Raw genomic sequence first — 14,749 nt, 5'->3', positions numbered from 1 at the left:
TACTCCACGCCCCCCGCTTGTCTCTCTTGTGTATATTACAGAGGTCCGGAAAACACAGCATTTGAAATACCTAAAACACGAAAAGATTGCATGAGAACCGGTGCCGTGGGGCGCCTTTCCTCTCATTGATTGGATATACCCGCTCTCCCTACAACTCTCTCTCTTTCACGCAAACAAGCTCTCTCTCACACACGCATGCACGCACACATGCACGCTCTCTCTCCCCCTCTCTCACACACACACACACATAGGGAAGGCACGCATGCACGCTCGCTCTCTTTCTCACACACACACAGGCACATAGGCATGCTCTCTCGCACTCACACACACGCATACTCACACATGCAGGCTCTCTGCTCTCTTTCTCTCTCCCTCTCACACACACGCACGCACACATGCACGCTCTCTCTCTCTCTCACACACACACACACAGGCACGCACACCTGCACATTCTCTCTCACACACACACATGCACAAACACATGCACTCTCTCTCTCTTTCACACACACCCACGCACGGACACATGCGCGCTCTCGCTCTCTCACAAACGTACACACATCCACGTGCACGCTCTTTCTCTCTCTCCCTCGCGCATACACACAGGCACTCACGCACACATGCATTCTCTCTCTTTCTTTGGTGTGTAGTGCCGAAGCACCATTGACTCCTGCTGTTTACAGTAAGACCTTCACTGGTGTTTTTAGCTTCACTGTGGTATAATACAAGGACCCCTTTGCTCCCTTTCACGCCTCCAGCACTGGTGGCGTGGTGGTGGCAGTGTGCAGTGCCGAAGCACTTTTGACTTCTGCTATGCACGGTAAGGCATTCGCGAGCGTGGCAGTGCCTAATCTGAACACCTTTACTGCTGTCTCTTGGAGTACCGAAACACTGCTGTGAATAGTCACAATATGTTAGTGAGTAAATCCTGCATGTTCGCTCTGCTTGGCATGCCAGTTTAGGGCCTAGCACTACTGTAGTAGTACTGTACTGTAGTTTTTTCCTGTGTGCTTCTACCCGTTCCACGTTGCTCTCTTTATCCTGTGTGCTTCTGCTCTCACTTGCTTCACGTTGCTCTCTCTCTCTCTCCCTTCTAGTTCAGCCTTCATCCGTGTTGCTTCTGACCCCATCCTCTGTGATCTTTCCCGCACCAGTACTCTCCGTGTTGCTTCTGAGCCCTGCTTTCGTTATTTCCCTCCACCCGCCTTAAAAAGAAAAACGTTGGCACTGCTTTATTTTTCTTTATTTACCAGTACAACTTGGATCAGTAAATTAAAAAAAAGAAAACTTCACACGCACGCTGTATGTGGGTTCATGTGTTGTGCTTTTACCTACAAAATGACACAGCTCCTGCGACTGCATAATAGCATCTTTTTTTCTTTTTATAATGGAGGTTCCTCTTTATCCATGCTGCACAACATCGCTAAACAAGCATTGGCATAGCCAATAGGACTTGCCTTTGGGACATTAAGTGTTTAGTTATCCAGCACAATATCCTTGGTGCAACAACATCAACTGTTGCATGGCTAAACACTTATAAGGTACAAGGTTTAGCCATGCAACAGCTGATGTTGTTGCACCAAGGATATTGTGCTGCAAAACTAAATACTTATAAGGTCCCAAAAGCGAGACCTATTGGCTATGCCAATGCTTGTTTTACTTACCTTCTGTAACATATTATCTGGTAGAGAGACAGATAAACCTCTGCTACCTAGCCATCACTTTGACAAGGGACTGCCTTATTGTTAATGCAGAGCATGTGTATCAACAGCAATGCTTGCTACGAACAGAAAAGGCTACCTCCTAGAGCCATATTTTCATAGCGTTCAGTGCTGTAAATTCACATGCACCCTCTCTCCTCTCAAAAAAATGGCAGTGATCACAGATGTTTACACACATTCATTTCATCCCTTATCAACTTTATGTAAGACTTACATCACTTCACTTACTCCAATCACCCTTTCAGCGGGAAAACAATCTAAAGTGGAGCCTTTATGCTGAGGCATTCTGGGTCAAGGGAACGGTCAGGATCGGCCTTGTGACTTGAATGTCTTAAAAGAAAAACAACTTGCAAACCTCTAACCCCAACACTAGATGGCAGGAGTATGCAGAGCATGTGAATCAACAGTACTACACGTTAAGAACAGATGGCTACAGGCAGTGTACAACAAGGTGCATTGGGTCATTTCATAGTAAGTGGCAGGGTTCTGTTTTTTTACAAGCAGCAGATCCGCACAAAGTCATTCCCTTCAGGGGCTAGTATATACAAAATGTGTGTTCGAGGCATATGGGCTGCAGATTGCACACTGTGCATAGATTGCCACCTAGTGTTGGGCCCGGATGTTTGCAGTTTGTTGTTGTCCTGAAAAGTTCTTTGGAAGTCACGAGATAGGTGACTCCTGGATGACATTGCGCATGAGCATCGGCTCCATCCCCAGATTGTTTTTTCTCGCCATCGGGCTCGGATGGGTTTCCTGCGCTCCAGTTAGGAACCGAATTTCCTTTGGCGCGCAATCCTCACCCAGTTCGACGGTATTGTTTCGATCGCGCTCCACATCGACGCGATTCCTCACCACTTCGAAGTCTTCGTTCCGGTCGTCGACGAAGGCCTTCGGGCCTACCTAGGCCTTACTCTCTGGCTCATGGAAAGGACGCCATTCAAGAAGTGTCCTCGATGTGGGTCGAAGTTTCCCCACACCGACCTACATGAGGTGTGCAACCTTTGCCTCTCACCGGAGCACGAGGCCAAAGACTGTTCCGCTTGTGCCTCCTTCCGCTCCAAGAAGACGATCCGGGACCGATGAGCTCGAAGAACAATGGCTCGCTCGTCAGCTTCGATCCCCGATGACATTTCGAAGAGGGCGTTGACGTGCCAGAACACAAGCATGCCGAAGAGAGTACCAGCTCCTCAGACGCCGAAGACTCCTACGTCGAGGAAGTCACTTCAGCTCAATGGGTCGTAAGTAAGATCGTCGACCCCAACCCTTCCTCGACACCCTCTAAAAAGGCTTCGGGCACACCCTCACCTTCCGGCCAGGGTGCACACCGAGAGATTGCTTCCAACGCCGCGCCTTCGGACCCGGTAAAGAAGCCCATTAAGCCTTCAGGCAGCTCGGGCTCGAGCCAGCCTATCCACGGTGCCGATCCTATACCGACACCGAAGTAAAAGCCATCTTCGTCAACCAGGCCGACCGTTGCTCCAACACCTAAGCACTCGGTGCCGAAGACTGGCAGCCGCTCATCGATGGCGAAACCGCATTCAGAGCCAACTAAAAAAACGCCTAAAACTCCAGATTCACACGCTTCGGAACCGAAAAAACACCCTGAACCGAAGAAACAGGTTCCGGTAAAGGACAATTCAAAAGGGCACACTTCTAAACCAAAATCAGCTACCGATTCGGTGCCGAAAAAACCTACGGAGCCGAAAACCTCGACCCCGAAGGATCTGCCCTGTTCAGAGGAACTTTTCACACCTTATCCTAACCAAAAAACTCTTGTCAAGGATCCTAAAACTGGTCAAATGACTCTCAGTTCCAAAAAGAGACCACTTGATGCACCAGCACCTCCTCCTCCTCCTCCAAAAAAGAGAGACTTAGCAACCTCTCTATTAAGGGTGCCTTCTCCTCCACCTCCTCATACTGTTCCTCCTCCTACACCTATTCCACCTCACCATTCACCTACACCATCCCTTAATCCACAAGATGATGTACACATGACCCAGCAGGGACCAATAGTCGCCCTCCATCACCTAATCCATGGGATGATTACAACACCCCTGATGTACCTTATGTCCCACAAGACGACATATATCCTTCTAGACCATCCCCACCAGAGGTACTATAGATTTTAACCTACTAGTCGAAAGAGCTGCCCAATATCATGGGGTGGACTTACACACAGATGCGGTGGAGGAAGATTTCCTACTAGACACTTTTGATAACATACAAAGGTCTACTGCCATTTTACCAATGCTTAAGGGTGTAATCAAACATGCAACAGAGGTTTTTAAAGACCCCGTCAGAGCTAGGGTCCTCAATCCTCGAATTGAGAAAAAATATAAGCTACCCCTACAGATCAAGTCTATAATAAAGGTCCAGCACCATTACACTCTTTAATAGTGTCTAATGCACGTAAACGTGCTAATTCTCAGACATCAGGTGAGGCCTCACCACCAGACAAGGAATCCAAGCTACTTGAAGCCTCAGGCAAAAGAACAGCGTCACAAGCAGCTAATATCTGGCGCATCGCCAACACCCAAGCGTTGCTGGCCAGTTATAACAGAGCTCATTATGATGAACTAGAGTCCATAATGCAGCATCTACCTGACAAATACAAAAATAGGGCCAATGAACTTATACAGGAAGGTAAAAATATTACCAACACTTCCATTTGCTGTGCCCTTGGTGCTGCAGATACTGCCTTGAGAGCAATTAATACCAGCACCTTCCTACGTAGACATGCTTGGCTACGTATCTCAGGTTTTAAACCTGAAGTACAAAACTCTATTCTTAATCAGCCATTTGATGAGACACATTTATTTGGCCCAAATGTTGACGTGTCTTTAGAAAAGATGAAAAAAGACACCGATACAGCAAAATCTATGGGAGCCTTGCAGCAGCAAGCTCCCAGACGTTCATTTTGTCGCTCATCATACAGAGGCAACACTAGAGGCTACTCCTCCGAAAGTCCCTACACCTCTTGCAAAACCCCTAGCCAATCCACATTCACTAAGGGCTACCAAAGAGGGGGTTACAGGGGTAACAACAACAAAGGCAGAGGCAAAACCAACAGCTCCCGCTCTGCCTCTACCCCTACCCAATGACTTTCCTCCCACCCCCCCCTCCACCCCCCTCCCCCCCAACATTCCACTCCTGTGGGGGGGGAAGACTGCAACAATTCCTTCCTGCCTGGACCAACATCACATCAGACAGGTGGGTACGACAAATTATTCAATTATGTTATTGTCTAGAACTAACACCTACCCCTCCAAACATACCACCCAAACTGCATCCAATGTCACAAGAACATCTAGCACTGTTAAAACAAGAAGTAGAATCCCTGCTACAAAAAAGTGCAATGGAACCAGTTCCTCTGCACCAACAAAACAAAGGGGTTTACTCTCTATACTTTCTGATTCCAAAAAAGGACTTCTCTCTAAGGCCTCTTCTAGACCTCAGACCGCTAAACATATACATACAGTCAGACCATTTTCACATGGTCACACTACAAGTCCTTCCCCTTCTGTCGCAAAACGACTTCCTTGCTACTTTAGGTCTCAAGGACGCATACTTCCACATTCCCGTTCAAAAAGCTCACAGGAAGTATCTCAGATTTGTAATAGATGGACAGCACTATCAATTCAAAGTACTCCCATTCGGAGTCACAACAGCACCAAGGGTATTCACCAAGTGCTTAGCAGTAGTGGCAGCGCATTTACGAAGACAACACATCCATGTCTTCCCGTACCTCGATGACTGGCTCATAAAAGCCAGCTCATACAACCAATGCGTGGAACACACTCATGCCGCAATACAACTGCTTCACGACTTGGGGTTCACAATAAACCACGCCAAGTCCCATCTACAACCATCCAAAGTACAACCGTACCTCGGTGCCACAATAAACACCTCAAAAGCGCTTGCCTATCCCACCTCAGCAAGGATAGCCAGCATACAAACTCTTCTAACTAGGTTTCAACTACAACACTCCCAGCAAGAGTGTTCATGCAACTCATCGGGATGATGGCCTCTTGCATTTTCATAGTGCCCCATGCAAGACTTCAAATGCGTCCTCTACAAGAATGCTTAGCATGTCAGTGGAACCAGGCTCAAGGTCAATTGACTGACCTAGTGTTGGTAGACGGTCGGACTCATCGCTCTCTGCAGTGGTGGAACACCAAAAACCTTTTCACGGGACGACCATTCCTAGAGCCAGTTCCTCAAATAATTTTAAATGCGGATACATCGCTCTCCGGCTGGGGAGCCCACCTACTGCAACACACCATGCAAGGCAGGTGGACACCACAACAAAAGTTACTCCACATCAATCATCTGGAGTTACTAGCAATATTCCTAGCACTAAAAGCTTTCCAAAAGCAAGTATCAAACAAAGCTGTGTCGGTCCGCACAGACAACATGACAGCCATGTATTACATACAGAAGCAGGGAGGCACACACTCCCTGCAGCTATCTCAACTAGCACAGGACATAGGGTGGTGGGCTATACCTCAAAACATATTCCTTCTAGCCCAACATGCTCCAGGAGTACAAAATACCATAGCAGATCTGTTAAGTCGTCAAACACAACAGACCCACGAGTGGGAACTTCATATGCAAGTTCTTCAGCCATTCTTTCAGATCTGGGGACAACCTTAGATCGACCTATTTGCCACCCATGAAAACGCCAAATGCCCAGGCTTCGCTGCCAGATATCCACACCCACTGTCCAAAGGCAATGCGATATGGATGAACTGGTCAAACAGATTTGCGTACGCTTTTCCACTTCTACCACTCATGCCACTAGTAGTACGCAAACTACAGCAGCTTTCTCTCACCCTCATCCTAGTTGCTCCAATGTGGGCCAGACAGCCGTGGTACACCACACTGCTACAACTGGCGGTAGTACCGCACCAAAAATTACACCTATCGCCACACCTCTTAACACAGAACCGTGGAGAGATCAGACACCCGGACCCAGCTCAGCTCAACCTTGCGATCTGGCTCCTGAAATCCCAGAATTTGGATATTTGAACCTTCCTCCAGACTGCATAAATGTCATAAAAGAAGCTAGACATCCAACGATTAGGGCATGTTATGCAGCCAAGTGGAAATGATTTGTAATATTTTGTCACAACAACAATATTAATCCTCTAGATGTGTCTATTCAGCACATCATAGGATACTTACTGCATCTCCAAAGATGCAACTTAGCCTATGCGTCTATTAGACTACATCTTGCTGCAATAGCAGCATATCTGCAAAACAGACCACATCTATCTTTATTCAGAGTGCCTGCCATTAAAGCCTTTATGGAAGGCCTTAAAAGAATAATTCCTCCCAGAGTACCACCTTCACCTGTGTGGAATTTAAACGTTGTTCTCACACGGTTAATGTGTACTCCCTTCGAACCCTTACTCAAATGTGAACTACCATTTTTAACATGGAAAGTTGCGTTCCTAGTAGCTATTACCTCTCTGCAGAGAGTTAGTGAACTACAAGCACTAACCATTCAAGAACCCTTCTTGCAAATGCATCACTATAAGGTGGTTCTGCGTACTAATCCAAAATTCTTACCCATAGTCATTTCTCCCTTCCATCTCAATCAAACTGTGGAACTTCTCACAACCACAGACAGTACCAGAAAGAGCTCTTCACACATTAGATGTCAAAAGAGCATTGCTATACTACATAGAGATGACACAACCCTTTCATAAGACAAAACAGCTTTTTGTGTCTTTCTCACCACCACACAAAGGTAATCCCCATCTCAAAATCTGGGATAGCTAGATGGATTGTCAAATGCATACAGATTTGTTACCACAAAGCTAAATGTACATTTTCTGTTCCTTCTAAAGCCCACTCTACAAGAAAAATAGGGGCTTCAATGGCATTTTTAGGGAACATTCCCCTAGATGACATCTGCAGAGCGCTATATGGTCTACACCGCACACATTCACAAAACACTATTGTTTAGATGTGCAAACCAAGCAACAAGCTAATGTGGGCCAGGCTGTTCTCAAAACATTATTCCAAACTACTGCAACAGATAAGGGTGGTCGCCGCTAGGGATGGGTACTGCTATGCAATCTATGCACAGTGTGCAATCTGCAGCTCATATGCCTCTAACGGAAAATGCTACTTACCAGTATGCATCTGTTCTTGGCATGTAGAGCTGCAGAGTTGCACACGCCCACCCGCCTCCCCGGCTACCCTTGTCTGTTCCAGTATTATCTTAATTAGATGCAAATTACATGGGCATGCTTCCCTTTCTTGCAAAGCTCCATCATTTCCCTAATGGCAAAAAACAATCTGGGGATGGAGCCGATGCTCATGCGCAATGTGGTCCAAAGGAGGAGTCCCCTATCTCGTGACTTCCAAAGAACTTTTCAGGACAACAACAAACTGCAAACAACCAGGCCCAACACTAGGTTGCGATCTATGCACAGTGTGCAACTCTGCACCTCTACATGCCAAGAACAGATGCATACTGGTAAGTAGCATTTTCCTTTCTTTTTGTTTTTTTAATAGAACAAATCAATATTTTTCCTTTTTTCCCACTGTATTATGAGGGCTGAGCAGCTGCCACAATGTTTTATTCAAGAAAAAAAAACATGGCAAAACATGTATTGACCAAGCCAAAAGGCTTACTGCCAACTCGAGAACTATTGGCTTTGCCAATGCTTGTTTGTGTGTTTTACATTATTATGGTTAATATTTTTAAAAATGCTAATTAATTGTGACCTACAACTCCGTTCTTTCTTAGATTATATAAATTGAATTAAGACACTTTGTTATTATAATTAAATGGAAGTAAACCGTAAATGGTGCAATTCTAAATGTACCCGGTTACTATTGTAGGGTTTGGGATTATATGCTGCAAGAGATATTGAAAAGCACACCATGGTAATAGAATATATTGGAACAATCATCCGCAATGAAGTAGCGAACAGGAAGGAGAAGCTTTATGAATCTCAGGTATGTATATTTATATATATTTTTTATAATAAAGCAACTGATGATTTTGATAAACATATGGCATTGGTAGGAAATTTGGTCCAATTTAGCTTATGCTGATCATTAAGAAATGTTTTTTGTTCATCTTAATATATAAAGAATGCTATTTCTGTGAGATAAAATTACATAACTCATTGAGTTTGGTACTTGTCCTTTAAGTCTAGTTATAAAGTTTACATAGAAATTAAGAATGTCTTCAATCCTACTTTTTACTCTGGTAAGTGTCTTTCATTGTACATTCCTAGAGTCTTTGGTTGGACTGTGTATTTTAACCCTGGAAAATGTCCATAAATTTCAAATCTTAAAATTCCGTTTACAAATCCACACCATTGTTAATGTCAAATGAATAAAATGTAAACACTCCCTCTGTAGTCGTTGACAAATACCTTAACTTATTTTATATTTCATGTTGGTCTTCTCCCAATCTTAGAACCAAGCTGTAGCACATAATTTTTAAGGTCCTATTACCCGATTCCTGCTTTGTTTGCAGCTTCCAATCGAAGGTCCCAAATGCATGATTGATGTTCTCAAGGGCACGGAATATATGTTTAAAAATGCATTATACATAACATTCTGAGAGCATTTCAGTTTCTGGAAGGCACGACTTAATTAGCTTTTTTTTTACCTTATTTCCCAGCCTGCGTTTTGTACTGTGTTTTATAGCATTGCTCAACACAAAAAGAAGTGTATTCTTGTTTTAAGGTGTGTTGAGAATATATAAATATACTTAGTTATATATATATATCAGTAGCACTCCAGTCAAACAAATATATGCCCCTTCAGCTCCATCTGTACTGCCGAGCACAAATGGCGATGGTCACATTAACTGTGTCCCCATCAATATCCCATCCTATCAGGTTGGTTTGCTGCGCCTCATAGTATGTCTGGCTTAGCCTACCATTTAATAGGAAACATCTTTTTGCCCATCAACTGATGACACTGTACCATTTACATGCAGTGTGCCAGACAAAAATAGTTTTATTCTCACCCACATTCTGATCTTTCTAGTCTGATAACCTTGTTGATCCAAATCCATGATTGCCGGTTGGTCCTCCGTATTGTGGACCGAGGCGCTGTGGGTTGCCTAAACTCCTGGCAACACCACTATTGAAACTGAGAATTCCACCTGATTTTCTTTTTTCCGCTGTGAGTTCTTGAGACTCCAATGGACATCGCTTTATCATTACTTCCTACCTGGGAATTGATCACACCAGATTGTGCGGTCTTCTGTCATTAACCAATGCTTTGCTGCTTCTTTATTCTTTTAACAAACAATCAATGTGATCTCAAAGATTCAGATTGAATTCCTGACCAAAGTTGAAAGGCTTTGGCTCTTAATACAGAGATTATCGCGAAGCAAATATTATTCTTGTTACTTCACTGCCTTAAAAGAACAGGTGTCTTATTGACAGTTTGCATACCTATGACTTGGGTCAGTACTACTTTTCCAGACATTCAAGAAACTCTTTCTAGCTGAAGTCAATGGGTGATAATGAGGGAAATCAAGATCTCAGTGATGGAACAACAGACGGTTTTGATGGCTACTCATAACTGCAGATTCCTCACCAATAAAATATCTCCAGGCACCAGTCTGGATCTGGAAGATCTTTCAGTAGAAGCCCGCATGCCGGCATGTGGCATTGTGCAGTTCCATTGCAACCTCTCTCCTCCCGTGAAGTGATGGTCGGAGCAGCATGTAAGCACCACCCTAGTGCACTGCCATCAGTTTTTCTTTCTTTCTTTCAATGCCTTCGTACATGGATCCGAAGCTAGCTCCTAACTTTTTCTGCTAAGTCTTTTTGCAGAATTCCTTTCCACTGTTCAAGGGACCATGTATCCTAAAACTAGAGTGTTTAAACCTTGTAGGGACTACCCAAGCAGATGTCTATGGGAGATCCTCACACGGTTTGCCTCTGGTGTTTGGTCTCTGGTGTATGGCCATGATTTCAAGTTGTGCGAATAGTGTGACCATATGAACCCGAAGGTGATCCAGAATTGCAAAGCCAATCTGTTATTCGCTGAAGGAAAGCCCATAAGCCTGCTTTGAAGTCGCAGACCTGTTCCGGCTCTTGTGGCCATTCCTATATCAGGTCTGGTTAGTCGAAAGCCTGTCCCTGTGTCGCCAATCTGATAGAGACTATTAGCCGCAGATTCCTTAATGTAGAATTATCCCCAGGCGTGAGACTGGACCCGGAAAACTTTCTTGCCCCAACATCTCTGTGCGCCGGGGGGTGTGGGGGGGCGAGTTAGGTGGGAGTGATTTGGGGGGGGGTGGGGGGGGTTGGGGTCAGTACCACGCGACTCCGCCCCGATGTCCTCCGCGGGCGTGACGCCAGCGAGGTCACATAAGCCCCACCCCAGCGCACTGACGTCAGTTTTCTTCTTTTCCGCGTGCAACGCGGATCCGGATCGTGTTCCTGGCCTGTTTCAGGCCTCTATTTTCCGCTTTTGAACGTTCTTTCTTTCATGGGAACAGTGTGCGAATGCCTATGGGCTTAAAGACGTGCTCCTCTTGCGTGCGCCAGATGTTGGCGACAAACCCTCACCCCCATCTGCATGTGGTGTTTGGGGAAGCACCACGACTCCACAGATTGTGAGGCGTGTCAGCAAATGAAACCAAAGTCCCGGTGGAAGCGCCGGATGAAACTCCTTCGGCAGGCATCTCCAGGTCGGCCTCGCCGCCCCGTCCGTCCCCCGCGGACGGCTCCAAGAACCTCCGACATTGTCCTTCTCCCAGGCCGCAAGAGTGTCGCTCACCTGTTGGTAAGTGTCGCAGTTTGTCCCCGAGGGCTGGTCCCAGGCCTGTTGGGCGCGTTGATATTCCGCGGGTGATGCGGCTCCACGCGTCGCCACCCTATCTACCGTTTCACGGCACAGGGACGACTAGAGCCCAGATGGAGGCCTATGCGACGGCCTTGCAGGCTTCTCCTTCTTCTCCGTCTTCTCCTGGGACGCCTGCGGATCCCTTGCCACGTGCGGGGACTTCTATGGCGTTGCCAGCGGCTCCGGCCCCGACAAGATCGGCTCCAGGTTCAGACAGATGTGGTGCCGTCAGGGTGCTGACCTTCGGGGTTCCTCTGGTTATCTCTGGTCACCTGAAAAACCTCCACTGGCTTCCCGTCAATAAGAGGATCACTTTCCGGCTCCTAACCCACGCACACAAAGCACTCTACGAAATCGGACCAGAATGCCTCAACACACGACTGTCCTTCTACACCCCCTCCCGCCAGCTTCGATCTTCCAACCAAGCCCTTGCCACTGTACCTCGCATCAACAAAACCACCATGGGAGGTAGATCCTTCTCCTACCTGGCAGCCAAAACCTGGAACTCACTTCCCACTTACCTTCGCCTTACCCAGAACCACCTTGCATTCAGAAAGCAACTTAAAACGTGGATATTTGACAAGTAATTCCCCACCCCTCCTTAAGCGCCTTGAGACCCTCTGGGTATGTAGTGCGCTATATAAATTCTCTGACTTGACTTGACTTGACTCCTTCGGACCAAGGCACCTATGCCTCGCCGCAAACCCCCACGGGGGTCCCTGTGGTGTCACAGGATGTTGCAGGGCTCGGGCGTGTCCTCGAGTCCCGGTCGGTCCTCTGGGCAGGCGGCGGCCTTGTCCGAGGCCGCGGTGATGCCGCTCAGGCGCCGATGGCTGCTGGCCCTGGCGGCACCGCAGGTGCCGGCTAGGGGTCGGGGCGTGACCCCAGGCCCTCCACGTCCCTCCACGCAGGCGGATGCCTCTTCGGAGGTCGAGTCAACGCCTTTTCGGTGCCGTTCCTTAGCTGCCCCTGCTCCGACCCAGCCTCGGTCTCCTGTGGCGGAGGTCGTTCCGGCGTCTCCTTCGGCGCCAGTCGACGTTGACCTGCCGCCGGTCTACGGTGCCGGGCTGTCGTCGGGTCGTTGATTCGTCTTCGGACACCCCCTCTTCTCCAGAGGTTTGGTGGTTGTTGCTTTCATCTTCTCCGGAGACAGATCACCGCGTCGTGGCTTTTTCCCCGGCGTCGTCTAAGGACAGCTCTTCGCCACGGCCGCAGTCTTCGCCGGAGGGCCCTCAGGTTTCCCATTCCTCGGCACCCCTTCCTCCGTTCCGGGCTTGGCCTTTCCTTCCTCCGTTTGGACTGGGGGACGGCCGCCTTAGCTTGCAGCCGTCGCCCACAGAGGAACTGCTTTCTCCACCGTTGGGCCCTACGGAGACTGGTGCTGCCTTCGCTCGGGCTGTTTCCACGGCTGCGGAAATCTTGCGCATGGGCGATGTAGCTGCCCATTTCCCCACGGATCATCTTCTGGAGGTTCTCCATCAGGGTTCTGGTGGTCGGGAGCTGCGTCTTCCCTTCAAGGCTTCGCTCCACACTTCTCTTTTGGGGACTTGGGGACTGCCCGCCACGGGGGACCCAGTACCACAACTTCTGCACCGCTACTGTCCTGCGCCGCAGGATCCTGTCTGTCTTTCCCTCCATCCCTCTACCAGGGGCCCTCTTTTACAGACTGCCTTTCCCTCCCTGCCATCGGTGTTGTCTCTCCTGTCACAGGAGGCCCGCTGATTAGATTCCTGGATGCAATGTTTTCGCCTACACCAGTGCGGCTTTGAGGGACCTTAACACTCTTTGTGTATTCGCTAGGGCCACTTCTTGCTTGTGGGATTCGGCGGAGTCCATTATGACTGTCGCTTCTCAGGAGGGTGCCTGTATTGATCTGCGGCACCATGCAGTGGCCCTTCGTCGACATGCCTGGCTACAGGATAGTGTGTTCCTGGAGAACGTTGGGGAACAGCTGATGGACCTTCCCTTTGATGGCACTCTTTTGTGCCACGCCCCTGCGGACTCTTCCATTCAGATGTTACTTGCGGGGCTTCGTCGTCCTCCTCCGCCTCCTCCTCATCCTCCTTCTCACCCTCTGTGGACCTGTAAGTCTGTCTGGGTTTTGGTAGGTGTTCTTCCGTTGTTTTCTGGGGCCTTGTAGCGAGTGGCCCCTTTTGTGTGTTCTGTGTGGTTGATGTGCCTTCGGGTCCTTTTGTTAGGAGTTTGGTGCTGTTGGCTGCTGGTCCGGCCCTTTTTTGAATTGTGGTTTTGGCTGTTGGTAAGCCATGTTGGCCTTGAGATTAGGCCTTTTGTGTCTTCTTGTTGGCTGATTGGCAAGCCGTCTGCGGTTCCTCCGCAGGTCTTTCTGTTTGTCCTCTGCTGCGGAAACGTTTTCCTAAGATTGTCCCCATGTTCTTGGGACGTAACATGCCCTATGTGCGGTAATGGTAGCTATTATATTGCTCCATCATGTGCTGGGGAGGTGTGGTCGTCCTTCGGGCCTCTAATCTCCGTGGTGTCACTGTATGTCGCAGGTGAGATCTTCTTGCTGATGGTTTGCGTTGCGCCCCGGTCCGTCCTTCTCCTGAATCGCTGTGTCACTAGCCTGGTCTGGCCTGATGTCTGCGGCCTTGGGTTGTAGCTCTGCCTGGTTCCACTTCATTAATGGGTCTGTGTGTGCCGGCCCCTCCCTTGGGGCGTGTCCTGGCCTTTCTTGGCTTTTCCAGGCCTCTACCCACGGCTGGCGTCTGGCTTGTCCTGGGTGCTCCATTCCTTGGTGTAGTCTGCTGCTGGCTGTGCATGCCAATGCCGGCCTGTTGTTCTTCTATGCAATTGTGCCTTTCTTCTTCCGTCTGCACTTTCAGCGGTCCAGCCATCCCTGTCTTGTCCGCTGCTTGCGGGTGGGGTGTGTCCGGCTTTTCTTCAAGTGGGCCTTGCCTCCGATTCTTCCTCTCCTCCCTAGGGGATGAGGTGGTCCTTGTGTTCCTTTGTTCCTTGAGGCTTTTCGGGTGCTGTCTGCCCCTGCAGGGTGTTGGGCAGTTCTCCCTTGGTGGGGCTTACGATATCCTGGCCTTTCCCTTCTTGTTCCTGTTGCATGTGACCTGCTGGGGCCCTGTGTCTCTCTTGGTGGGGAGGCTCTCACGCAGGCCCTCCTCCCTCTTGGGTATGGCTAGGGTATCTATTCTACGATAAAGAATCTGCGGCTAGTAGTCTCTATC

General features: G+C 48.3%; 1 protein-coding gene across 15 annotated transcripts in view; it reads left to right on the top strand.

Annotated features, from left to right (window-relative positions):
* KMT2C (lysine methyltransferase 2C) overlaps positions 1 to 14,749 on the top strand; it is a 1,799,940-nt gene that overhangs the window by 1,717,583 nt on the left and 67,608 nt on the right. For all 15 annotated transcript variants that reach the window (XM_078663231.1, XM_078663229.1, XM_078663237.1 and 12 more), the window contains one exon: positions 8,574 to 8,690. In XM_078663231.1, the coding sequence (XP_078519357.1) occupies positions 8,574 to 8,690 (117 nt within the window). The remainder of the gene's footprint in view (positions 1 to 8,573; positions 8,691 to 14,749) is intronic.

This window comes from Lissotriton helveticus, chromosome 10 (genome assembly GCF_964261635.1).
Source record: "Lissotriton helveticus chromosome 10, aLisHel1.1, whole genome shotgun sequence".
NCBI classification, from domain to species: domain Eukaryota; kingdom Metazoa; phylum Chordata; class Amphibia; order Caudata; family Salamandridae; genus Lissotriton; species Lissotriton helveticus.
Note: the sequence above shows the minus strand (reverse complement) of the source record. Positions and strands in the feature narration are given on the sequence as shown.